This window comes from Barbus barbus (assembly GCF_936440315.1).
Source record: "Barbus barbus genome assembly, chromosome: 49".
In the NCBI taxonomy this organism is placed as follows: Eukaryota; Metazoa; Chordata; class Actinopteri; order Cypriniformes; family Cyprinidae; genus Barbus; species Barbus barbus.
Window position 1 is genome coordinate 3,237,539 of NC_136727.1, and position 27,203 is coordinate 3,264,741.

The window sequence follows — 27,203 nt, forward strand, 5'->3', positions numbered from 1 at the left end:
CCAGGTGTGAAAATGTTTTTAAAGATTACACATGACATTTCAGTAAAATTACAATTGTTTTTGATCATTTAAATAGAGATTAAATAAAATATTAGATTAAAATAAATCAATCAATCAGCCAACTGAAAACAAGTTTAGATTGAAGTGTTAAAATAATACTAAATCGTAAATATAAATTCAAACCAAATAGAATGACATTAAAACAAAACGACAAAAGCACATACAATTAATACAACTTAAGATAACGTAAAATTCAAAATATTAATAAACACTATAAAAGTGTATAAATATTAAAATAACCGCTTTATTCAACATACCAGTAGATCTCAACTGGTTCTGCTTCAGGATCTATATTATTTAACATTAATTATTATTTGCATTTAGCATTTACAACGCTCATTACGATCGGAAAATTCCCACTTTTCAGTATAGAAATTTACATTTTTAAACATTTTAAAATTGACTACAAGACACTTAAAATTCAGACATTTCTAGGATGACCATGGGAACCCTAAACTTATTTCATTTTTTATTTCTTCGCATATTTAATTTAATCTACCCAGATTTCCAGTGGAAGGTAAAACACTCCCCTATTAAATCAAAAAGCATCTCATTACAGGACAAAGGCCCAGCTTTCATTTTAATAACCTTATTTGGTTTCCAAACATAAAACAAAATGAAAAACAGCACAGGAAACAAATTACAAACAGTTACCAAAACAAACAATGAACACAAAAAGAAAAGCAACTGTATATAGAAACTCAAGTACATCTGACCATTAAAATCTGAAGAGAATCTTCTTCCATGACTTCAGTAAAACGAAGCGTGGAAAAGAAACGTCTTCTCAGCTCCCAAGACAAGGAAACGAGGGAATGCAAATATCACTAATTTAATCGTTTTTCTCTTTCACAAGCTTCTCATTGTGGCCATAATGTCATTACTGTCCCATCATCACCGGAATGATACCCCAATCTCTGTCAGCGAGTCTCAAAAATCCCACAACAGGGTGATTTCGTTGGTGTTGAGGCACAGGGATGAGGAATAGTCCCATCACAATATTTCTGGGACATCAGTTCTTTGTGTGTAAGGCCACGAGGAGGGAGCGTCACCAGTTGTTGTGGTTCTGGCTCCAGTGTTTGGAGCCAAAATGACCGTTTGTGCCATTTTCTCCTCGGGATGAAGCCGTCTTGAGTCGCTCTTTGGGTGTCATTTCGGTTTCTTCCTCCGAGCTGCTTTCGATGTCGCTGCGGTCGTCTTTGGACACCTGGAACGACATTTGGGGTATTAGCTGTAGTACTTTTAATGGTCTAATTGTTTAATTATTTTATCAACTTTAATTTTAAAGCAGACCAATTCAATCATCAGTTTTTAATTAAAAGGACGATTTTGGTTCAATTCTTTGGCTGGGAAATGTTGGCATGCTTCCTTTAGAGGGCGCTTGGGTGCTTTAAAAGCAAAATCCTCCACTCACAAGATGTAGACGAGTTTGTTTCTTCATCAGATTTGGAGAAATGTAGCATTACATCACTTGCTCACCAGTGGATGCTCTGCAGTGAATGGGTGCCGTCAGAATGAGAGTCCAAACACTGATAAAAACATCACAATAATCCACACCACTCCAGTCCATCAGTTAACATCTTTTGAATAGAAACGCTGTGTGTTTGTAAGAAACAAATCCATCATTAAGGTGTTTTAACTTCTGCTACTGTTGCTTCTGGCTAAAATACGAGTCCATACTCCATAATACCGCTTCTTCCAGTGAAAAAGCCCATCTCCTGTTGTCATGTCAAAATCCTCCCAACAGTTTAGAGCCGTTTTGGACTGTAAACTGCGTTTTATCTGTGCAGATTTCACTCCTGATTCAGATAAGACAACTTTTTTACTGCAGGAAGCATTATTATAGATTATGGAGTCACTTTTTAGCCAGAAGAGACATTTGAAGTTAAAAACCTCTTGATGGATTTGTTTCTTTTCACTTCACAAGACTAATTGATGGACTGGAGTGGTGTGGATTATTGTGATGTTTTCAGAGGCGGACAGTAACTAAGTACATTTACTTGAGGATTGTACTTAAGTACACTTTTTGAGTATCTGTACTTTACTCGAGTATTATTTTTTTCTGGAAACTTATTACTTTAACTTCACTACATTTGAAAGAAAAATATTGTACTTTTCCCTCCACTACATTTCTATCAAGGTCCTCCAAGTAGAAAGTTGTTACTATGTAGCAGCTATAGGAAGTTAATATTGTGGTATATATTAGACACAATATTGTCTGATTTTGGGAAATTGTGTACGAATTACCAATAAAAGCCACAGAAAAACTGTAGTGTGTCTCCTAATAAAACACAATAGGTGTTGGACTTGAAGCAGGACTGCACAGACTGTTCTGTGTGTGACATCAAAGTACTGCGAGAGCGATTAAACAGCATTTTTTTAATGTTTGTTTTGATGTCAAATAAGTCTCGCTGTTTCGCTTTTTTGTTAAAGCAGCGTTGCTGTTGTAAAGTTACACAGCTACAGTTGTGTTGCTGAGTTTTAAAGCAGGTTTGATTTTTTTTTTCTTCCTTATCACTGAGTATTTACAGCAATTTCACCGTCCACTCTGTTCAAATGTGGATGAATGGCTGCACACACTGGCAGAGCTGTGTGAGATCAATACCTCTGAAGCAACTTACGATACATTACATCTACTGAATACACCGAGTAGCTTGTAGTATATTTGGAATAAAGAGCTTTTAGAATGTTAAAACCCTACAAAAGCAGGATGGTTTTAACATTCTAAAAGCTCTTTATTCCAAAGATACTACAAGCTACTCAGTGTATTCAGTAGGTGTAATGTATTGTAAGTTGCTTCAGAGGTATTGCAAGTATTACATGCAACACTAATAAAACAGTGCATTGACATAAAAAAGGAAATTTTGGTACTTAAGTGCTCTTAAAAGCAAGTACTTCTGTACTTTTACTTAAGTAAAAATCTGTCTTTACAACTTTCACTTGTAATGGAGTAATGTATTTTGTCTGCCTCTGGGTGTTTTTATCAGCTGTTCGGACTCTCATTCTGACGGCACCCATTCACTGCACAGGATCCATTGGAGAGTAAGTGACGTAATGCTACATTTCTCCAAATCTGATAAAGAAGCAAACTCATCTACATCTTGAATGGCCTGAGGGACAGTAAATGTTCAGCAAAATTGCATTTTTGGAGTAAACCAGTCCTTTGAAACACATTCAGCTTAATTGCTACAAAATGAACCAGGAAATCAAGTAAAGAAAGCAGACTTACAGCCGAAGAGACTGAGAGAGGGGGAAAGACCCTAAGCGAGCGAGTTTAGCAGAAAGAGAAACAGATTTCTATCAGGACAGAAGCTGAAAGACGGGAACAGCCTTCCAGCAGCTAGAGAGGGGAAAGACAAACCAGTTCTGCAGGAGAGAAAGATACAAAAAGAGAGGAAACGCATGTAACTACACAACATGAACCTCCTGAACATGTGAGCGAATAACAGCGGGTTTGTGCGCACCTTTCCTCTCATGATGGCTTTGAGGGCTATGCGGGCGATGAGGTAGGACCAGATGATGTGCAGCACCTGCAGCACCAGCAGCAGAAAGTTGAAGAGCCACCACGACGGGTACGGCCCGATGATCTCCCAGCTCTCGAAGAGCGTCGTGTTCAGAATCCTGCAACAACAAAACACTTCATCTTAGCCAAAAATGTGGGGAGACTTCATTTTACCATTATTTGTAAATTTTTACCAGTAAACTGGATGAAGCATTATTATGGATTATGGAGTCATATTTTGGCCAGAAGCCACGGTTTGAAGTTAAAACATCTTAATGATGGATTTGTTTCTTACAAACACACATCTTTTGGCTTCTCAAGATGTTAATTGATGGACTGGAGTGGTGTGGATTATTGTGATGTTTTTATCAGCTGTTTGGACTCTCATTCTGACGGCACCCATTCACTGCACAGGATCCATTGGTGAGTAAGTGATGCAATGCTACATTTCCCCAAATCTGATGAAGAAACAAACTCATCTACGTCTGCTTTAATATTTTGTATACTGGATATATAATTAATCAAATAATTGATTTCATTTGATAACATAAGCATTCAAATAATCATATACATTAATTTGTTGTTTTGATAAAAAATAAGTAATGGAAAATCAAAAATAATGTTTGAATTATTAATGTACTCTAAAACTATGGCTGCGGGTTTTCATGATCTGTTGATTTTAAAACTATTAATTATTATAATTTTTTTTATTAAATGAGAAAGTAATAATGAAAAATATATATATTTCCATTCATGTTTTGATATTTTACTTATAACATTTCTATCACATTAATCCTTGATGAATCCTCATTAAAATAAAATAAGGTGAAGGCCATTTAGGATATTGTTTTTTTTCGATCCAAAATTGATGTCATGACAACTAAGCATTCTTCACTGTGATTCTTATTAAAGTTATAAAAGGTATTTATTTAATTACTATTACACAGCAATGCGATACAACAATTTACTACTGAATACATTTTTATTCATTTAAATTTCTAAAATGCTTGAGACTTTCAACACTTTTAATACTTGTTTTAGTATTAATAAAATGAATACTGAATTAATGCTATCGATATGCATTTAGTATTAGTATGCAATATTTAGTATAGAGTTATAAGTAAGCAATAAGAGGCTGTGCTGTATTGTGAATAAGTCGCAGCTGAAGGGCGCTGTTAGACACGAGTCACTGCAACCCCTTCACTCATTATTCATTGCATAAATAATAAACAGTTCATTTTGCTGAATACATAACACGTGGAACAGTTTTGACACTATATTATTGATGGTTTATGTAGCTAAGGGTGTTGCTCAGTGATACCATTGGGTGAAGTGGTCAAAGTCGTACTTTAGCATGAATAAAACACAACTGCTGGCCAATCAGAATCAAGGACCGGAACTAACGGTTTTATAAAATAGTATAGAGAATCTTTAAGGCATATAATAGTGATTTCCTGTTGATTGAGTGTCGTATGTGCGGTGGAGGTCAGTGGATCTGGACTGCGTGTCGGTTCTGTCATCGTGATACCAAAACCCAGACACCGAATCCAGCTGCTCAGGTTTCTCTCAGCAGGAGACGTCAGCAGCTCTCAAATACAGTTAATTGGACTATTAAATGATCACCTGTGCACACACACACACACACACACACACACGGATGTCATACTGACCAGAAGGGGTAAATGATCAATCTCGTCCCGAAGAAGATCATACCGAACACCACAAACAAGAAGTCACATAAACGTTGGTATTTGGCATAGTTTGCTAACTTTGCGGCCTATAAGATAAAAAAAATAAAAATTAATGAATGAATAAAACAAATATTCATTAAAAAATACAGTGGGATAGAATTTTATACATCAATAATTGTTTAAATACAGTTTATATACAGTTATGTTTTTTTTTAATAAAACATTCACTCGGTGTAGTTTGTCAACTAAAACAAAAAATATAATAATTAAAATCTTTAAAAAATGTTAAATGAAATAAAACAAATATATATATATATATATATATATATATATATATATATATATATATATATATATAAAAACTTATTTCTTGTATTTTAGTTTAGTTAAGCCGTTAAGGCGACATTTATAAATAGTAATTACTTAAAAAAACAAAAATTGACAGATGAAAAAAAAAAAAAAAAAGGAACAAAATTACTAACTAAAATTGAAATGACAATGGAAAGTGTGACAATTCATTTAGTTTATTAATGATACTAAAAAGTGCATCAACTGTCATTTAAATGCTCATTTCTAAATGGTAATATAATAATCATATTTGGTATCCATCCATCTATCCATCTATCGATAATAAAAATCAAATGATAAAATATATGTTGATTTATCACTTTATTTTTATTGTAATATATTGAATATATATTATATTATTATAAATGTAGTGTATAATATATATGCCATATTTTACAATAATATTATTAGAAAATAATACAGGTGATTTTGAATATATCTGTTTTGTAAATGCTGCTCATGTAGCACTAAATAATATCAAAATACTAGTCATTTTAGGCGCTATTTTACTTTAAAATCTAGTTTAATGTTGATTTATATATCAATTATTCATGTCTCATTGAGGAAAAAAGTTAACGCAGGTAATTTCACATAAAATTACACACTGCTCCTCAGTCAAATGCTGGGTGATGAATAACATGACAGTAAAGCCATTGTTACGTCGCTTCGCAGGCGTTCTCACCTCCAGCAGGAAGTCCGATGTGTCGTGAACACACATGACCAGACTCCCAACACGCAACATGTTATTTACATACGAGAAACTGATCAGGCTGATGGTCGCCAGATGATGAACGAACATGATGAGAAAATCCTGCAGGAACACACGAGAAATATGTTAAAAACCTCCAGCAGGACAGGAAAATATGATGCAAATTAAATACGACCGCACAAAAACAATTCAGATTTGTAACTTTTCCCTTCAGCTGCGAACACTAGCCGAATCCTCCAGAGTGTTTCCGTCGTGTCAGATAAAGAGGAACAACATCTCTCTGTTACGATTGAGTCACTGTAACTTATTATACAAATCTCTGGGCTCATAATGGCCATGGCTGCGGGCCGTATCTTAAACAAATACACCAGCCGCACCCTGAAGACGCTCGCCAGTCAAACGCCGGGGTCGTGTGTCTTGTGTCTACGAGAGAGAAACAAAAGCCATGTGCGTCTGGCAGCTGCTGAGTTCATTCTTGTGTAGTTTAAGGCCTTTTCCTTCTCTATAACACACCGATCTGGAGTAGTTTAATCTGTATCACATGACAGAGCTGTGGAGAACAATGCTTTGTGAAGTATGTAAAACAGCAGGTTTTTGACCTTTAGAGTTGATATATATATGTATATATATATATAACTACTTTGAATATGCATGTCTGGTGTGGTGGAAAGTTGAGAGAGTAGAGAAGTGAATTGAATAATGGATTAAACACAACAGAAACGAATAGATGGCGTTTGATTCAGAATCGCTCACCTTTCTTTTGATGTCTGTGAACTGTGAGAACATGAGCGACCAATAGAAGGACAGTTCTGATATATAATAATAATACAGGCCTGAGCTCAGCACCTATGGGACACACACACACACACACACACACGCACACACACATTAACGAGGAGAAACTACATCCGAGGAAACTGGTAAAACACCAGGTGATATATTATAAAATTTTAAAATTAGCATAAAATGGACAAGTAAAACAATTGTGAACAGTTGAGGGGTTTTCTTTTTTTATCATAATAAATAAATAAATACATGTTTAAAAATATGCTTAATATTAAAAAATGTGAAATCAATTGTAGGATCATTGAGATTTTTTTTTCTTTTGATTATTTTTAAGGTAAGTTGGTCAGGGAACATCATTTTTGTTTAGTTCAAGCTGAAGTATTATATTGACAAACAAAAACTGAAACTAAAATGAATTAATAAAAAATAATACAATGAAATAGACAAACAAGAACTAATAAAATTGACAAAACAACAAATTACTATAACTAAACAAAAATGACATCAGAAAAGATGAAAACCCAAATATTAATAAATACTAATACCATTAATAAATACTAAATACTAATTAATTATACCACTATAACACAATCAACTGATATTTAAATGCATTTCTAGCTGCTAAAATAAAAAAAGTGAAATCAATCATATATATATATATATATATATATATATATATATATATACATATTTAATTTGTTGTTATATTACTGCAATAATTGAAGTGTTTTTATATCAAGCCCTCCATAAGTACTGGAACAGTAAAGACAAAATTGCTCTGTTGGCTGTGGAGTCAAGACATTTACAAATATGAGTAAAAGATGAATATGAGACAAAACTACAGAATGTCACATTTTATTATTAGCCGTTTCAACACATAGATGTTTTATCAGCTAAGAAGTTCAGCACTTTTAGAGTTTCATCCCTCTATCTGATGTGAGCATAAGTATTGGAGCAGTTGCCTCACAGGTCTTTCTAAGTGATCAGCTGTGTCCTGTTGCATTAATTCTTCAGATATTAAAAGCAGGGAATGTGTCGTATCAGTTATATCCATTACTTCTGCATTCTGAATCTTGCATTCGATGATGACACACAAACCAGGATGAAGATGAGGGAGCTGACTTTAAGAGAAAAGCAAGCAATTTGGATGCTAAAAGAAAAGAGGAAGTCAGCTAGAGCTCCAGCAAAAACAAAGGGCATGGAGAAATCAAGAGTTTGGAAATCACCAGTGACACCAGCAACCAACAATGACCTGATCAGCTGAGAAAACAACAGTAGTTGATGACAGACAAATCATAAAAGCTGTGAAAATGAATCTTAAAAGACGTGTCTGTAAAATCACCAACAACATTCAGAAAGCTGGGGTGATGCTCTGACAATCTACTGTCCTCAGGAGACTTTGACACAGAATTACAGATGCTACACAGCAAGATGCAAACCTCTGACCAGCACCAAACATAGAAAGGCAAGATTAGAGTTTGCAAAAAAGCACAAAGGTGAGTCAGAAGAGTTTTGGAACTGTGTTTATGGACCGATGAGACAAAGATGAACCTTTATCTAAGTGATGGGAAAGCAAACATGTGGAGAATAAAAGGGAACTGCAATGATCTCAAGCATACAGCCTCATCTGTAAAGCATGGTGGAGGTGGTGTCATGGCATGGGCATGCATGGCTGTCTCTGGAACAGGCCCTCTCAACTTTACTGATGACTTAATGTATGATGACAGTAGCAGAATGAATTTGGAAGGGTACAAAACCATCTTGCCTACCAATATTCAAGAAAATGCCACCAGATTCATTGGGTAGTGCTTCATATTGCATCAGGACAATGACCCAAAACAACCTGCCAGTTCAGTCAAGGAATTTATAAGAGCAAAGAAATGGAAAGTCCTAGATTGATCCAAGATCCAAGTCAATCTCCAGATTTAAATCTGATTGAACATGAATTTCTCCAGCTGGAGAGGAGAGTAAAGGCAGAAACTCCCCAAAACAAGCAACAATTGGGATTGGCTGCATTAAAGGCTGGGAAAATTATTTCAAAGGATGAGAGCAAGAGTCTGGTGATGTCTATGGGTCACAGACTCACTGCTGTGATTGTGTGCAAGGGATCTGCAACTAAATAATAGCTTTTAATCTTTTATATCTGCCTTATGTTCAACGGTCCCAATACTTATGCTCACATCAATGAGTGGGATGGACTCTAAAAGTGCTGTTCTTTCTATTTGGTAAAACATGTATGTGTTGAAACGGCTAATAATAAAATGTGACATTCTGTAGTTTTGTCTCATATTTATCTTCATATTTGTAAATGTCTTGACTCCACAGCCAACAGAGCAATTTTGACTTTACTGTTCCAATACTTATGGAGGGCATATATATATATATATATATACACATATAACATACATATTACATAATATATAATATTTTATATTATATACTATTTTTATAAAATAAGGTCACAATGCACCTCAATCCTTTTCTTTATGCAAAATATAATTGATTTTCTTTTCCATTTTGATTTCAGAAAAGCACATGTTCTTTGCAGGTTTCTTTATATGCTCAAATGTTGTGGATTGTTTGCACATTTTAAACATAATGGGCAAAAGATTCCAAAGTTCACCATTAAGATTCATTTGAACCCACATCAGAAAATGGCAACATTGTAAGTGTTACCTGATAAGGGTAATTGTACCAGCAGTGTCTCGTATCCCACATCCAGGGAGACTAGAACACACACACGATTTAAAAAAGTTACATAAATGGCCCAAACGGTGATTTCTGTCTGTAATTCTACATCTCTCAGTTGTAGCTCACCTGCCACAGGAAACAGATCCCATATATAAATATACACAGATAGAATGTAAACCTCCACCTGCAGAGAAAACAAATGACAGAAACTCAAACAAACGGCTGCATGAGAGACAAACCACAGTGTATAGAAATCAGAAAGGAAATGTTAAACACAATCCCATTAATCCAGTCACATGTGTTGGGAAACAATGGCAGCCAGAGGGCTGATTGAGAGAATCAGGCCGCCCCGGATCTTTTGTTTGACAACAGATGCATCTGACATTACTAAATCAGGAAAGACCCCACGGGGCTCTGTTTCCAAAATATATGACGACAGATGTGTAATGGTTTCCGTTGTGAAGCACAACAACCTGCTCCTCCAACATCATGCATTTATATTTCCACGACCAATCTAGAGCACTTCCAGTGAAACAACTTTTGTGATTGACAGGAAAACCGACCAATGGAGGAAGAGACTCCGCCCACCTCCCACTGTTTCACTGGCAATGGATCCACAAGTATTTTTCCATTGGAATCTCAAAACATTCCTCAATAAAGATTTCTAATGAACCAAACCAACTATCTCGAAGATTAATTATTATACGCTTGTGTACTAATAATGAGTAGCTTATACTACAAACTTGACAAATGATGCAATTCAAATATCAATGATAATTTCCCCATCATTTTGCATAAAAATGGTATAAAATGAAAATTTGAGATTCTGGACAGCATATTTGTATTAACTTCTATATGCACTAGTATTCATGTGCGCTAGCAGAAAAGCATTCAAACGTACATGCTCTCGCAAAACTTGGTTCTTATGCTGGGTTTGTCCTGGTTCCGCCGTTGACGAAACCATCGCTGGACCTTCCGCACATCCCAGTCCAGCTGCTTAGACAGACCCTCTAAGTGCCTCGAGTCTGGGGACTGGAATTAACAAGAAACATTGTGAGTAACTGTAATCATATCTCAAATTATCCTTTATTGTATTGTGGAATTATGCATTATGCTAGCATCTTATTTATTCGTCCTACACACACAAACAAGTAATCAATGACAATTTGAACTTGACAATTTAAGCTAAATTGGAAATGACAATTATTTTTCAGAATATTATGAATAACTAAATTTGCTTTTGAGAAAGAGGGGGTGGGATTGGGAAAGGTCCTCGAGTTGGGATTCGAACTCGGGACGCCTGTAGCGCAATGGTGCATATGTCGTTGCGCTACTCACAAGGCTATCGACGCCAACAATAACTCAATTTACTTCTTAATTTTATTTTGTTTTCTTCACGTCTTGCATCCCAAGACCTTCTCTGACACTTTTGTATACTAACAAGTTATTAAATTAACTAAATGTTATAAAGTAAATAATTTTGTTGTGGAAATTGTTACAGGCATAATTTGTATAAAAATACACAAACACTGAAATAGCTACATTTATTTCACTTTTTCTTTATGATAGTTTTAAACTGAAATGATATTTCTTAGATTTTTAAGAGTTGTAAGCTTTAAAGTCGGAGTAGGAGACAAAAGTAAATAAATTCTAGTTTTCAAAAAAAAAAAAGGACAGTTGTATTTATTTAAATTTTTATTTATGATAGTTTTAAATTGAAATAAGTAATATATTTATTATGGATTTTTACATGTATGCTTTAAAGTCTGGGATAAAAGTAAACAAATTCTATTTTTCAAAAAATAAAATAAATAAATAATAATAATAAAAAAAAAAAACCTGGAACATAAATGGACCAAAATTATGTAAATTAACTTTTCAATAAAATCAAACCCACAAATTGCCTGAAAAATACATAAAATATCTGAAGTAAAAAAAAAAAAGACCTACAGAATAACCAGAAAAGCAACAAATGGAAAATGAGACCACAGAGTGACAGCTTTCTTCCAAAAGTTCTCAGTTCAGATCCCCACCCACAACACCAGGCTCAGCTTCAGAGCTGATAAATACGTTTTACAGCAGCTTGACCAAACGGCACTTTGAAGTCATTGGTGATTGTAAAGACAAAGTTTCAACTCTATTCATCTGTCTGCTAATGTTAAACCTGACTGAGGTGTATTTATTGTCAGTTTCTAGACTAAAGTTGAAGATATCACTCTGCTGGCCTCATAAAACACACAGAACTGAAAAAATGTCTAAAAATGGGGCTGAGAAATGTTTTGATTATATTTTAATCTTATTTCACCAGTTTACTTCACATTGCGCCTCAGTTTTGGTCAATGATTCTCTCTCTCACGGCTTATCATGCCATTATTTTCCATTACGCTGCTTCAGCATACCTTTGTGATGGATGTAAACACTTTCTCCAGGACAGCGTTGGGCTGAGCTCTCCGACTCAACTCTGTCTGGATCTGAAGGATGGAGGCACATGGACCCGCGATATACCTGCAGGAGGAACACAGAGATAAATCACAATCTCATCCTGTGCTATCAAGACCAAATTCAAGCGATTTACATGCCGGACGTACTAATCTAGATCTGAAGTGTTTTACATTAAACTGATTTAATGATGTTGGCTTCAGAGACTAAATTTTAAATAGTAGTTTTTTCAAGTTAAAAGCACTAAATTTCATACATTTCTGAAATGTTAAAGCATACTAATAGTGTGAGCACACCAAAAGCAAAGTGAATACTTGCATCACTTTACTCACAAGATGTTTTTTTTTACGTCGCTCGAATTAATAAAAACATAAAAACAATAGAAATAGGTTTGCATTTTTAGATGCAATCGGACGTGTCAATACGCTGTTCTCTGACTGGCTTGTGCAACAACACATCATGCAAATTTTCAGCTCAAGTTGAAATTTTTCAACATTGCGAATGTTACGCATATGCAGCAAACATTTTGCCCAATTCGCGTCATTCGTATTTCGCGGCATGAATTTATGTCTGGCTTTGTATGTAATCTACTCTCGCTTAGGGCTGCGCAATTAATCGAAATGAATTCGCAATCGCGATTAGGCAAAATCAGCGATAGTCATGCGTATCTTGTAAGTCTGTGGTCAGTAGTAAATGCTAAAACATGTTAGCAACATGCTAAAACATACTAGCAAAGTGCTAAAACATTCTAGCAAAATGTTTAAACATGTTAACCACATGCTAATTCATGTTAACAATGTGCTAAAATCATGCTAGCAACAAGTTAAATGTTAATGTGTTTCAAATCATGCTAGGAACATGCTAATAATGTGTTAAATCATGTTAGCAAAGTGGCAAGTCACGCTTGCAACACGGTAAAGCAGGCCAAAGAGTGTTAAGACGTGGTAGCAACATGCTAAATCATGAAAACAACGTGCTAAAACATGCAAGCAAGTGTTAAAACATGGTAGCAACATAATTCAATGCTAAAACGTTATCAACATGCTAAACCATGCTGGTAATGTGCTAAAACATGTTAGCAGCATCATGGTAGCAACTTGCTTAAACATTTTAACAATGTGCTAGAACATGTTAATAATATTTTATTGACTTCAAGTAAAATCTTTAAACTTTTCAAAGTAATTTCAAACCTTCACACAAGGCTGTCAAGATAACATCAATGTTTGTTTACAGACTTTACTCATCTAGTTTTAATCTACTGTTCTACAACTCAAACACAAATCTTGATTTAATGAAAATTAACATGATCAAACAAGATTTCACTATGTACATTTTGAAATCCAGTTCTAGTAGTAGGCGCACAATAATATATATACTGTATAATAGCAAGGTGCTAATAACGGACAACAACAATATCCCAAAACTTAGTTAAAAGGGGTCAAGTTCCCCGCTAAGCTCTCAGGTGAGATCAGTGATTTAAACTAGTTTATCTAGTTAGCTCTTAAATAGCAGCATTTCAGACGTATTGCAAAAAGCCATTGATTTGACTCATGCAAAACCCAGCTACATTCTGAAAACTCCAACGAATGCAAAACAAATCAGTCTGACTTCATGATTAATGAACGCCAGAAGCTGCTGACGAATCTTAAGGACGGGAACATTTATGAGTGGGACACTTTAGTTGCATTAAATCTATAAACAAATTAACCAATGAGCACTGGTGGTGGGTGATGGAAATCTATTTGCATGTCCTGATCCCAAACATCTCACATCGTCAGGTCAGGTTTATCTCACACCATAAAAAAATCAAATACATTCACAGAAGTTAATAAATGGAAATCTAAGGCCTTGGCGTCATTATACAACACAGCCAGGACTTGGTTTTCTAAGAAACCTAGCTAATAAAAGATATTTCATGTCTGTGAAGTAAGATCATGTGTGTTTCAACCATTTATAGATTGATTTCTTCGAAAACTCAACGATGTACGTTTTGGGTGGGAAAATCTGTTGTTGCAAAAACATACATTTTTGGCAAATTTGGAAAAACTAGTGGCACAGTTTCTAAAACTAAATACAAAAACAGGCAAAAGACAAACTTTTTCAAACACACAATTCAATCCTCATTTAAACAAGTCTTCATAAGAACAAAAACACCAGTTAATTGTGGTCAAAGTTCTTATTATAAAACTCACTCCACATCTCTCAGACAACAAAACTGGACCAATGAGCAGCTTAATAAACACACCGCTCCACAATGACCCTACGTACTCACTGGCCGTCGCAGCAATGTGTTGACAATGGTTGTTTTGAGCAGTTCATTAACCCAGAATTGGCACACGTGGGTGAACTATGTCTCCAAGCCCGTTAAACTACCCCACCTGCCCACAAATACTACATGCTGCACTGTGGAATCTGACACTCGTTCAACAATATGTTTTAATTAAAACAGGGAGGAAAGACATTGAGTGTCTCAGGATGAAGTTAAGCATCTTTGCAGTGCACCAGAAGGCTAAGGCTGAGACACAAACTGAATTGAGACACATTTACAATATTCTGTTTACAACGACAGGGTCAAAGTGACAGTTGTGTCCAAACTAAACATTAGCCCGCTGATTAGAGACAACTCTAAAATCTCAGCTAGTTCAACGGTAAACAGACGTTTTGAACAATACAACCTTGGTTAATCTGCAAATGCCAGTCTCAGCAAAATACTCAAGCATTAAAGCTGCCCTGGCCGGACTTGGCCTGTTGCGTCACATGACCGTCTGTGTTTTGTTTCAGGCCGGTTGGCTGCACTGGTGGGGCGTCTGAAGACACAAACCGTCGACTCCACGTGGGACGAGGGCTTTTCCTAATTTGAGACAATAGAAGGCCATGTGATCTTTTTTTGGGTATAAAACCAGATCTATGTGCACAAAATGATGTTCCTCAGTCTCTTTTGCATTACAAATATCAAAATACGTTTATTTGAGAAGGGAGATTACTTATATGACAAGATCAAATTTAAGCTTAGAATGGTACTTTAAAAACTTTTAGCGGACTCCTCCCCCTAATGGCCAGTGTCATATTACAAAATTTACTGCAATATTTTAAAATCAAAACTTTATTATAATCTTGACAAAATATATAGGCTACCATTGGAAAGGTTTGAGTCTCAAGATTCCATATTTGGTGGCTATTTTGTGATAGAATGGCTATTTTGTGTCGTGTTAATGGCTAAAATCTCACAGAAACGTCATTATTTTTTAAATATCAACTTCAAATTTGGAACATAACTTATTTAGACCTATAGCTTTGATTTTTCAGCAATTTTTTTGACTCCAAAATATTTAGTAAAATTCATTTTTTTATATAAAATAAAAACATTTACACAAACTTTTTTATACTTTCATTATTTTTTTATTCACTTTCTGCCGATTATCGTCTTTAAATTTAAAGCAAGAAAAAATATTGGTCAGTGAGAAACTTGTTTTTGCAAATTTATTTGGCAATATTAGTGGCACAAAAATGACTTCAACAGCTAAACTAGAGTTTCAAACAAATAAAATTTATCCAATTTAGTTTTTTTTAACCGTATGAAACTGTTTCATTGATTTTCTAAAATTAATTTATCTTCACTTAAACATGTTGACTAAAATGTAATGTAAGTTTTACCAAGTTTAAGTTAGCTTACAGCAAATATTTGTCAGTAATGTTAAAATTATTTTGCTTTCCCTTCATATTAAGTTTCTCTCACTGCACTGAAAGGTTGTTTTTGTTTTTAACAATCTCACCTAATTTTTTTAGAAAAAAATAATCTTAGGTCATTTTGCATTTCAATTAAATGTATCTTGATTTGCAAACGTTTATATATTTGTACTGGAAAACAAAGCAATACTGAGGAAGAACCTCACTTCTTTATATGATCTATGAAAGGGAAGTAGAGTATTTCCATGCTGGTTTGAATGAAATCACAAGGTTTTGAAGACCTTTTGAAACAATGACGACACAAAACTGACCGGTAACAGGCAACAGCACTGGACTTCTGATTCAGAAAACAGGATGAAGTGTGGTAACAGCTCAGGGTCAAAAGCTGAATGCTTGATTCATGCGGATTACATCACTGCCGTCACACACAGATTTAGTCATAGCAGGGATTCTGAATTGTTCATGTTTTGGCTGTTGTGTATCAGGCTCGTGTTCAGCGCTGCATGCAAACCTCGCCATGCCAGGACAGCCGGCTAACAGCATTTGCCATTTTCTCACTAATTTGATTTGAGGCTCTGATAAGTGAAACATGACCTGAGCTTGTCCTATTTGGGTGGAGACTCGTTCTGTGTGTTTCTACGTCTTTACAGGACGTAAAAGTAGAGCATGATAACTGACCCCAGGAAAAAAGGTCAACATGACCCCAACCAAAGACTACAGATAACCAGATAATGATACTGATTATGACCAATAAAGCTATTTGACAGCTTAATGTTAAAGGGATGGATTGTTCACCCAGAAATGGCAACTCTGTCATCATTTACTCACCCTCAAGTTTTTCCAAACCTGTTTGAGTTTCTTTCTTCTGCTAAATATATTTTGAAGAATGCGGGTACCCAAATAGTTGACGGTAGCCATTGACTTCAATACCATTTTTTTGATACTATGAAAGTCAATGGTTAGCATCAACTGAGGGTGAGTAAACGAAGACAAAATGTTCATTTTTGGGTTGAAACTATCCTTTAACATCAAATAAAACTCGTTTTCAACAATAAGCCAAAAATTTGGGTGTAAATATATACTTACAATGATTAGATTTAGGGTGTATTCACACCAGGAAAGTCTACTAGTTCACTTGCTTCGGTCCGGACCAAATACAATTCGGATTTTTTTTTGTTTGGTGCGGTTTGCTTTCACACTGCCCTTTTTGCAAGGGAATCAGAAACTGTAAACAAAACCACACGTGTGCTTAAGGTCATCCATTCATTGGTTCATCCATTCAACTGAGTTAATTTGGAAGTGGACCGAGACCACCTCTTCAGCTGGGTCTCGGTACGGTTGTATGGTGCGCACCCGAGTGTGATTGCTGTATTCACACCTGCCCAAAAGATCAGCACTAAAGGGGGAAATGAACCTGAGTTCGACTCAGTCGAGCCAAACAAGACAGGTGTGAATACACCCTTAATTACAATTCTTTACTAAATGTAATACATCAGAAAATTCAATTCAGTACAATTGAAATTATATACAAAATTTCAAATAAGGTCAATTTGATTACATTTTTTTACTAAATGATGTGATGCATCATGGAATCTGACTTTTAAGTATGATTCAGTTCAAGAATCTAGATTTGGGAGATACTTTTAGAAAAATATGAAGTGCATTATAATTCAATTGCAATTCATTTTAATCAAAAAACAAAAATCAGACATTTGGTCACGATTGGATTAAAATGTACTAAATGGTCATGTTTCGATTTGATTATTTTAATACGATTCCTAAAAAACAAAACCAATTACCACGTTTTACATTTACACCACATTTATAAAAAATGAAATCCAAACATCATTAAAACCAAGTACAGCCAAGATTTAAGATTTGAATGGTCTGAAACAATTGACTTAAACCATGTTTTTTTCTTACATTGAAATTTCAGGCCACTAAAAAACGTTCGCTTAAGTGACTGTAAAAAAAAAAACTTTTTCAGTGCGGGAACAACATTGGTTTAGCTAGGGATGAAAAATGATTTTAAACTCAAGTTTGTAAAGTGATGGTAGTTCTGAATTGAACTTAAGATAGAAACTTTAAAATATAGAACTTATTTAAATTCACAAGAGGTTGCAATATATTAATTGTTAAATGCAAAGATGTAATCAAACAACTTGAGACATATTTATGACAATGCATGTAAGCTAAAACCAAAGGCAACGTTTGACTCAAACAGTACTAGAGCTGTCTGGAGCATTAACTATTCAGTGACAGACTGAACTCTAGAGGGAAGGATGCTGGAAACGGATGATGACACATTTCCAGAACCTAAACCTCTTGAGCAACAGCCTTGTGAATGCCAGCGTCACTTCTGTGGAGTCATTATGATCCGATGGAATCGGCACGACAGTTGAACACATTCCTTTGAGAGAATGAGCCCAAACAAGTGCTGCGTGAATAAGACCTTGTGCCAGTGTTTGTGTGTCTGTGTGTGAGAGAGAGAGAGTAATTATTCTGGTGTGAATGAAGGTTGAGGGAATGTTTCGAGTCCTCAGGGAATAACGAAACACAAAACGTGTATGTAATTCCGCCAAGAGCACAGTGACACACTTCAACTGAATGTAATCATTTTTGGGTTTTTTGCCTAAAAAAAACTTGGGGGAAATCTGGGGAATAATGAAATAAAATAATATCTTATATAATAAAGTTAAAATACATAAGTGTATATTTGACCTAGTGCTGTCAAACGATTAATTGCATCCATGATATGTGTGTGTACTGTGTATATTTATTATTTATATAAATACACACACACATACGTTTAAGAAAAATATAAGTTTATATATTAAATATATATATAATGTATGGTATAAATTATATGAATATAAATATATACATGTAAATATTTTCAAAATATATGCTGTATGTGTGTGTATCTACATAATAAATATAAACAATACACACACACAGATTTAAAATTACAATAAAGGCCGTTTTCTCAAAATTAGTTTTTTCCTCCACTTCAGTAGCACTTACATACACCAAAATTTACAGTTTTATTCCTAATTACATTCTGAAGGTTTGTGCTGAGGGGTTTGTTAATATATAATCAGACTCGTGTGTAATGCATTACTAAGTAATTAATAACCGTATTACTTTTCCCTTGAAAAAGTAAGGTATTACTTTAAATTTTTCTGTAATTTAATTACAATTAGGCCTACTTTTAATGTACTTGCATTAAATAGCCTATAGGCTTTAGAACAAGTAGCCTATACAAAACAACAATGGATTTAACATAAACATTTTAACATTAGATGATGCATTTTGGTTAAGTTAACCATCTCCCTTTAAATACTTTGATCAGTTCAAGAGTAATTTATGCAGCTTTATATTATTTATTTGAAAGAATTAAAAGAGCAGTTTCATGTTCATTCTTGTATTGTTCAACTGGTCGAGGTTGAGATGGGATTGGATTTATAAAGTAATTAGTAACAAGTAACATAATACTTTTTAGAGTTTTACTTTTAGAGAGATACGTTATAAGAAACATAATACTTTTTAGAGAGAGTAATTAGAACAGCAATCTAATTACGCTGTTGAAAATGTAATTAGTAAGTAGTAATGAATTACTTTTTTAGATTAATTTACCCAACATATATATAATTTACCTAATTTTATACATTTTATTCTTAAAACCGTATTTTCTGATTAATGGAGTGATAAAAGGAGATAAAAATCAGTAAAATCATTTAACTAATATGCCAACAAAAGAAATTCGAACCTCAAATCTGTTAAGTTTCATAAAAATTAACAGCAAGGACATCAAAAAGTCCCATAGTTCAATAAAAAACCATCTCTGTTTAAATGTTTAAAACCTCTGCAAGTGTGTAACTCGTCATCGCTAAAGCACATCAACACTATCATCTGTGGTCCACAGTCACCACTGATGAATAAATGAAGAGAAAGACTGCTGAAGTCATCCTGACCGACCGCATGCAGATATCCCCCTGAAACCAGACCAACCCCCTCTGGACCAACTAGGCTAATTGGCCTCCTCAGAGGCTCGGTCAGACCCAAGACATGAGGACATAGTGAAACATGACAGGGGTGTGCGCCTGACAACGCTCTTCTGCGTAACCAAGTAGGCCACCACAACAAAAAAGGCCCAATTCACCCAGAGTCAACGCAATATGTTCATGCAGGACACTAAACAACCTCTATCTGCTACAAAAACCATGAACCGCCCCATAAACTGAATGTTCCTCAAAAGATACACTGAACATTTACAAGTTCTTCTGCAAGAATGAGGTTTGGCGGGATTCCCAAGACTTGATTTTCCACAAAACGAAGCTTTAGGTTTCCCTCAAGGTAAACAGCAAGAAAAACGTTTTACATCTACTTGCCAAGCAAACATTTGTCATTTCCAATTAGCTTAACAATGCGCTAAAATATTAAAACTGAAATCAAATAAATAAAACTATAGACATGTTAATAACTGTTTAGTATGTAATTAGTATGCAATCTGAAAAAAAAACTGGATTTAAATGCGTCTGGTAAATAATAAACTTTATAAACCTCAATCTCTCAATCCTCTGATGTTAAAAACACTATTAAACAGTCATTTTAAGTACACAAATATTTCAGTGTTTCACACTTTTAAGAAGAAACCCAACACATTTGGTGATGCCATGTGTCTGTTGACTGGTTTCACTTGCTATTTTTAGCGATGTGCCGTAAACCACGCAAGTAAAACTTGTCAAATGTAAATGTTAAACCATTTCTACAGAACTGGTGCAACCAGACTCAAAACCACAAGTACCTTTCACCTCAACTGGATCAGTAAGAAGAAGTTTCTGCTAACAGGTTCCTCAAGATACTCATCATACTCCACATCAATGAACGCCTAAAGCAGCCAAACTAACAAATAAAGGCTGTTTTGAGCGTAATACCTTGGAAACGCCATTACATGTGAATTTAGTTATTATTCAGTAGTCAAAGCACCACAGTTCTGCTTGTAACCATAATGGACCCACTTTTTCTCATAAACACTGGGTTTTAGATGTCAAACGAGATCCCACCCACCGAACATTCAGCAGAGAACACTCTGGAATGTTTCTGCAGTCTATTATTAGTCCTAAATCTAAAATATTAGTTCAAGACTTGAACGCTTTCCTGCAGAAAGCCATAAGCAGATATAGTGACGCTGGTTCTTACGTAACAGAATCATGTTATGACAGACAGCCTGGGGTTTGATATAACTTGATAAATATCTAGTTTGTGTGAAAATTTGAAGCGTGCATATTAACAGAATAATTCGCCCCAAAATTACGATTTTGGCATCATTTACTTACACTCAAACTGGTAAAAGACGTCCATAAAACCACAAAGCAAATAGTGCACTATATTCTAAATCATATAATATTACAGTTTAAAGGGGTCATGACAATTTGCCTTTGGTACAAATTTGGTCTTTGTATCATTAAAACACCCTGCAAGTTTCATAGTTTAAAACATCTTCCTCGTTATAAACAAAGCTTTTATTTAATCAAGCTCCAAAAACAGCTTGTTTTGGATCCGAAGGGCAAAGTGATGTCACCTAGGCGCAGGCATTTGCATAAACACTGCCTCCAGAGCAAATCATAGACGAACAGTCATCTTCTCACCATAGGCCCCGCCTACTGGCGTTTAGTCGCTAACAGCTGAAACTTGATCATGCTAAAAGTGAGCATCACGTTGCGTTAAAAGTAGGGGTGTGCGATATTGAAAAAAAATCTCTATATATATATTTTTTATATATTCTCGATAACGAGAATTAGACGACATTTTGCAGAGTGTGTTATTGTGCTGATATCTGACTACTGTGGACAGCTGCTGTTTTTGATATTCTTCATATTCTGTGTGGTCAGTTCACATAAGTGATTAATCTTTTCATTTCATTTTAATTGATTTTTACCTTTTAATAAAGCATTTTTTTTCTAAAAGTGTACATTTAATCAGTCAATTAAGATAATACACATTTGTAACCCTGGACCACAAAACCATTCTGAAGTCGCTGGGGTATAGTTGTAGCAAAAATACATTGTATGGGTCAAAATTATAGATTTTTCTTTTATACCAAAAATCATTAGGACATGTTCCATGAAGATATTTTGTAAATTTCCTACTGTAAATATATCAAAACTTAATTTTTGATTAGTAATATGCATTGCTAAGAACTTCATTTAGATTATTATTTATTCAGCTTTCACATGATGTATAAATCTCAATTTCGAAAAATTGACCCTTATGACTGGTTTTGTGGTCCAGGGTCACATTTAGGCTGTTACCAAACAAATGAAACCAGTATCTGAAGTGGCATTTAGATGTATTAACACACTGTTTAATGCAGCTCAGAGGGACATGGAGTGCTTTAACCTGCAATTAAATATGCATAATGTTAAATTAAAACCGCCAGTAGGTGGCAGCAAGCCACTGTTAATAAGTGAGTCATTGCCACTGAACCAAATCATTTAAACGATAATTTGATTCATTCAGGAACGAAACACTGTCATGTTGCTCAAAGACGCTGTAGCTGTTTGGAATAATTTTTTCGTCAGCGAAATGGAGCAAAAACAGCGGTTTTATGGTGTCTAAAACGTAAGTCTCTTAATATTGAACTGTTGTATAAAAATCAATATCACATTTGTAATCATGCTTATTTTTGAAGAAAAAAATGCCGTGAAACAAATAATTTTCTGCCCCATATCTTGAATTCTGCAATCATTCTTAATGCATTTTAATAGCCTGAATCTTGCAGTGAAATAACACACTCTAAATGCGCACCGTGCACTGTTTAACCCCCTTCATCACCACATAGGCTAATGTAAGCATGCACTCCTTAGGTGTTTTGTTTGGTTTTTGCAAAATACTCGATATTGTCAAATTGCACATCGTTAAAACAACAATTACGATATTATCGCACACCCCTAGTTAAAAGAAAAGAAAATAAAAATTACAATCACAGCCGCTTTGTGACACAGTCCACGCACTCGAGTCTGTCTCAATTGGACTAACGAGTGAAAGAAGAACGTTGTTTTGATGCGTTTGGTTTAAACATCTTGTTCACATCTTTGTACAGATATCAGAAGGATCCCAGCGTAAGGAACAAGCGGATAGTTGATTTTTAATGGCATCCCGGATCGTGTTAGAGGATTGATCGGAGCATTTTGTTTTGTAGACGAGGCACAGTCTCATGGAGATTCGACAAGAAAACATTTGTTGAAAGATGAAGCGGTATTAGATCTGACTGCAGCTGTATCACAAACCGTAAATAATTTCATATTGCTTTGTCTGGAAATGCTGTCAAAACACTTAAAATAGTGAGGGGGCGTTGATACTGTTTCCTATGCAATAACGTTAGCCGATCATAACAGTGGCCGATTACTGAGGGTCAGAGAGGCTCAGAATGAGGATTGAAAATAATAAGTTATCCACATATTGATTTGTTTTTGTGCAAAAAAAAAACTATTAACATTATATGTAAACCTCAAGGAATATATTAAAACAATAAAAAAAAAATCCATGTCATGTCCCCTTTAAAGAACATACAGAACTTTAAATCAGTTTTCACTTTGCAAACAAGTCACTTTAGTATTTTTTTCAAACATTGACAGAACTGGTCCTCATTCCCTTTCGTTGTATGGAAAAGAGCAGCTTGAACATTGTACCAAACATCTCCTGTCATGTTAAGAAAGTCTTCAAAAAAAACATCAAAAGGTTTGCAAAATAGATGAGGGTGAGTAAGCGATGACAGAAAACAGTAGTTCATTTTTGAGTGTGCTATGCCTTCATAACCAAGCTTTCCCACACTGACACACAACTTAACACTCAAGCTGGCTTGAATTCAAAGCATAGATGAGACATGACACTGCACATGCATCACAGGCTCCTCTACATGTGTGGTGTTCATTTATGACACTATTTACAGATATTATTTACACTTACATTTAGTTATTTAGCAAACGCTTTTATCCAAAGCCACTTACAAATGAGGACAATGGCAGCAATCAAAATCAACAAAAGAGCAATGATATGCAAGTGTTATAACAAGTCTCAGTTAGCTTATATCATAGTGTCAAAATCAACATCACACATGTTCTTGCACTTGTTCTCAACAATGAAGTTTGACTGAAAAGCATGCTTTCTTTAAAGTGACAGTGCGTTCGTAAAGGTAATGGTGAAAAAAGGGCACATAAAAAGACTTTAAGCTAAGAAAAATAAATGCAATCCTCTTTTCTGAGTCTAGGCCTTAAGCTGGTCAGCTGACAGATGCATCAGGCTGAAAGTTCACAACCTGAAGGCTAGACATTCCTCTCAAGTTCATCCAGTCCAAATGGACTTCAAAACAGCTTCTTTTAAAATTTCAGACACGTGCATGCATAGCCTTCAATATTAAGACCAAGGAAAGCATGTGATGTGATTTTAAAAGCTTGATATTTATACATAAGTTGAGGCTACACAGTTTTGGATGGCCAGACGCGCCAAAAGGCGTCCAATCAAACGCAAATCATACCTCTCGAAGACGATCCGCACCGCAAAGATCCCCAAGGCCAGCGGCAGCGCGGAGAGCAAGTGGCCGGCTTTAGGGTGCTCCACCCCGGGCGCTGGGTCGGCCAGATCCGCCCAAGTGACATTGTGTGGAAGCCAGAAGCGCTCGTTCCAGAACCAGGCTGAGAGCGCAGCCATGTTTGGAGGAAAACTAGAGATTCAGAGAGAGAAGAGGACGTACAGAAAGAACATATGCGGGTGGCAAACGATTCACCGCCCCCTTTCTCCCTCTCTCTCCCTCTCTCTCTCTTCCTCTAGTGTGTGTGTGTGTGGACGTGTTGAAGGTGTTTCCGTCATGAGGCTGTTGCATGAGGAAGTCTGCGCACTACGTAAACCTCAAAACATGTTACGACACAAAATGCTCGTTAATAATACATAATGTATATAGTAGAGATATTTATTGCTCTGGTGGAGAGTTTTAGGATGTTTCGCTGAAACAAGTCCGAATCAGATCTTTCTAATTGATTATATTTTTCATGGTTTGGGCGAAATGATTCTGAAACACTAGAAACTGTTAAGCTTCACGTACCGTTAACGAACTATTTAGATTGAAAATAAGCAGCAGTGTTTAAAAAAATAATTGACTCAAATGAATCAGCTCTTTGAATCGATTCTTTTAGCGAGCCGTGCGAATGAATCGATTCTCTAGAATGAATCATTCCTGTCATCTCTCGCCGCTTGTTATATTGCGCCCTTTTCTGGACAAACTATGAACAGTAACAATATTAATTTATTGACTGACATCAGTCAAAAGCTTAAATATGTCGACATTTGCCACCTGGAATTTATTAATTTAAAATAAACATCCAACACATACAATATAATTTTTTTTTGTGTCTAAGAATTACATTTTCTTGACGTTTATAGGCTACTTTTTTATTTATTTAATAAAAACATTTACAACACAACACAAAGTAATTAACAACAAGATTAATAGCATGGCCACTTCCATAAAAATACAGAAATATATATTTCAGCAAAAAAATTTAAATCATATTTTACAAAAGAGGATAAATAATATCTTAAGTTCTCCCAAAGAGATTTAACCTGATTGCAATATTAGAATAAATTAAGTAAAGTTTATTCCTCAACTTTGCAGAATACACATAAGTTAGAGAGATCAAAAAAAAAAAAGAAAGAATAAGCAATTTGGGAGTTTGTTGGATAGACATTACGCAAAATGTTAAAATGTCCCTCTCTTATTTTATTAGAAATGCAACATTTTTGAGGGAGCAACCATGCTTTCTTCCGATGAACACTATCAAGAAAAAAAAAGGGCCCAGAAAAATGAACATCTAGGGGATGTATACTCAATAATGTAACAATCACTTTATACTATTACTTTTTTTTTTATCAAGAAGACAAAGTCCATCCAATAAAAGTTTGGGCATAATTGTTTTCTCTCTTTAAAGCAAAGATATGTTTTAAATATTTGGAGACAAACATTTGATGAAAGAATTGAATGATCTAGCTGGCAGAGGAAGACTATAAGTCATAAATTATTCATTCTTCATTCAAAAACCATACCTCTGTCATACCACTTGTCAATAAAACGAGATTTTTACTTGAATTATTCCAAAGAATTTCTTTGTGGGGAGAAATGTTGTTCACATACAGTTTCCAAGCAAGGCCTAAAGCTTTTTGGTGAAAATTTGAGAGAGAAAGCGGCAATTTAGAAGGGATGAAATTGCATTTTAAAAGAAGGCGTGAACTAGTGGGCGTGGCTACTGTGGCTGTTCTGGTTTATGACATCAGATCCACAAGAGGAGGAGACAAGAAGCAGATATCATACGTATTATGACATATCTTCAAGTTCTGTAGAGATTCAAATATATACAAGGATTTAATTTCAAATACAGCTATCAATAAAATCAACAAGAAGATCATTTGTTTTATACTGTACTTTGATTAATCGTATTATTCTCATAATATAATCTTATTTATGCTTTGTGTAGTGTATAGTTGTATTTAGATGTCTGATCTGAATATATTTTATATTATAGTGCAATCTGTGATGTTTGATGACCTCTAACGTTCAGTTTGAGGAACTGCAGACACATTTTACGCCGGTATGATGCTGTTTGGGCATCATCTGCACATATTTAAGCTATATCTGAACCAAAAAGAGAATCTAATAAAGTGACAAAGAGAAATTATAATATAGGCGATGTCAAAAATCTAAGATCCCCTAGTGATATAATGAACACAGCATGTTAAGTTTTTTTTTAATATCTCATTAGATAAGCATTACTTTAAAATTTCTAATTGAATTCAACATTTCATTAACTAAAAATACCTGATATTATCATCATTCAGAAATTTAATTATTAATTGAATGTGAATAATTAGAAACTGCGATTCCAGGATGAAAAGACAAACATTTGAGGTGAAGGATAATCCACTTCTTACCTCCGAGACTGTGTTATGATCTATATGACCTTATTATTTTTATTGTGAGGATTAGGCTTATCATTATTGCTGATCACTGTTGTTGTGTTATGATATTGTAATATTTGCCCCGAGGGGTGAGAACCACAAAGGCATACAGTCATGGCCAAAAATTTTGGCACCCTTGGTAAATATGATCAAAGAAGGCTGTGAAAATTAATCTGCATTGTTAATCCGTTTGATCCTTTATTAAAAAAATCACAAAAATATAACCTTTCATTGAATAATAAGAATTTAAAATGGGGAAAAATATCATTATGAAATAAATGTT

At 34.9% G+C, this 27,203-nt stretch overlaps 1 protein-coding gene across 1 annotated transcript; it reads right to left on the reverse strand.

Moving 5' to 3' along the window:
• LOC306867645 (ceramide synthase 5-like) lies at positions 1-24,894 on the reverse strand. The gene is made up of 10 exons (XM_079413434.1): positions 24,450-24,894; positions 12,184-12,289; positions 10,686-10,816; positions 9,911-9,968; positions 9,770-9,820; positions 7,061-7,153; positions 6,281-6,409; positions 5,230-5,336; positions 3,522-3,678; positions 1-1,264 (listed from the first exon to the last, which is right to left on the reverse strand). Exons 1-10 carry the CDS (start codon positions 24,620-24,622, stop codon positions 1,106-1,108), a joined length of 1,164 nt encoding a protein of 387 aa, XP_079269560.1. The 5' UTR covers positions 24,623-24,894; the 3' UTR covers positions 1-1,105.
• Between the last annotated feature and the right edge of the window lie 2,309 nt (positions 24,895-27,203).

Excerpts from the sequence above, each read along its gene's own strand:
- LOC306867645 (XM_079413434.1), bottom strand. The coding sequence starts at position 24,622 with ATGGCTGCGCTCTCAGCCTGGTTCTGGAACGAGCGCTTCTGGCTTCCA. Across the intron at positions 7,154-9,769 it reads GGTACAATTACCCTTATCAG|GTGCTGAGCTCAGGCCTGTA; the intron begins GTAACACTTACA and ends TGTGTCCCATAG. Across the intron at positions 3,679-5,229 it reads TTGATCATTTACCCCTTCTG|GATTCTGAACACGACGCTCT; the intron begins GTCAGTATGACA and ends TTGTTGTTGCAG.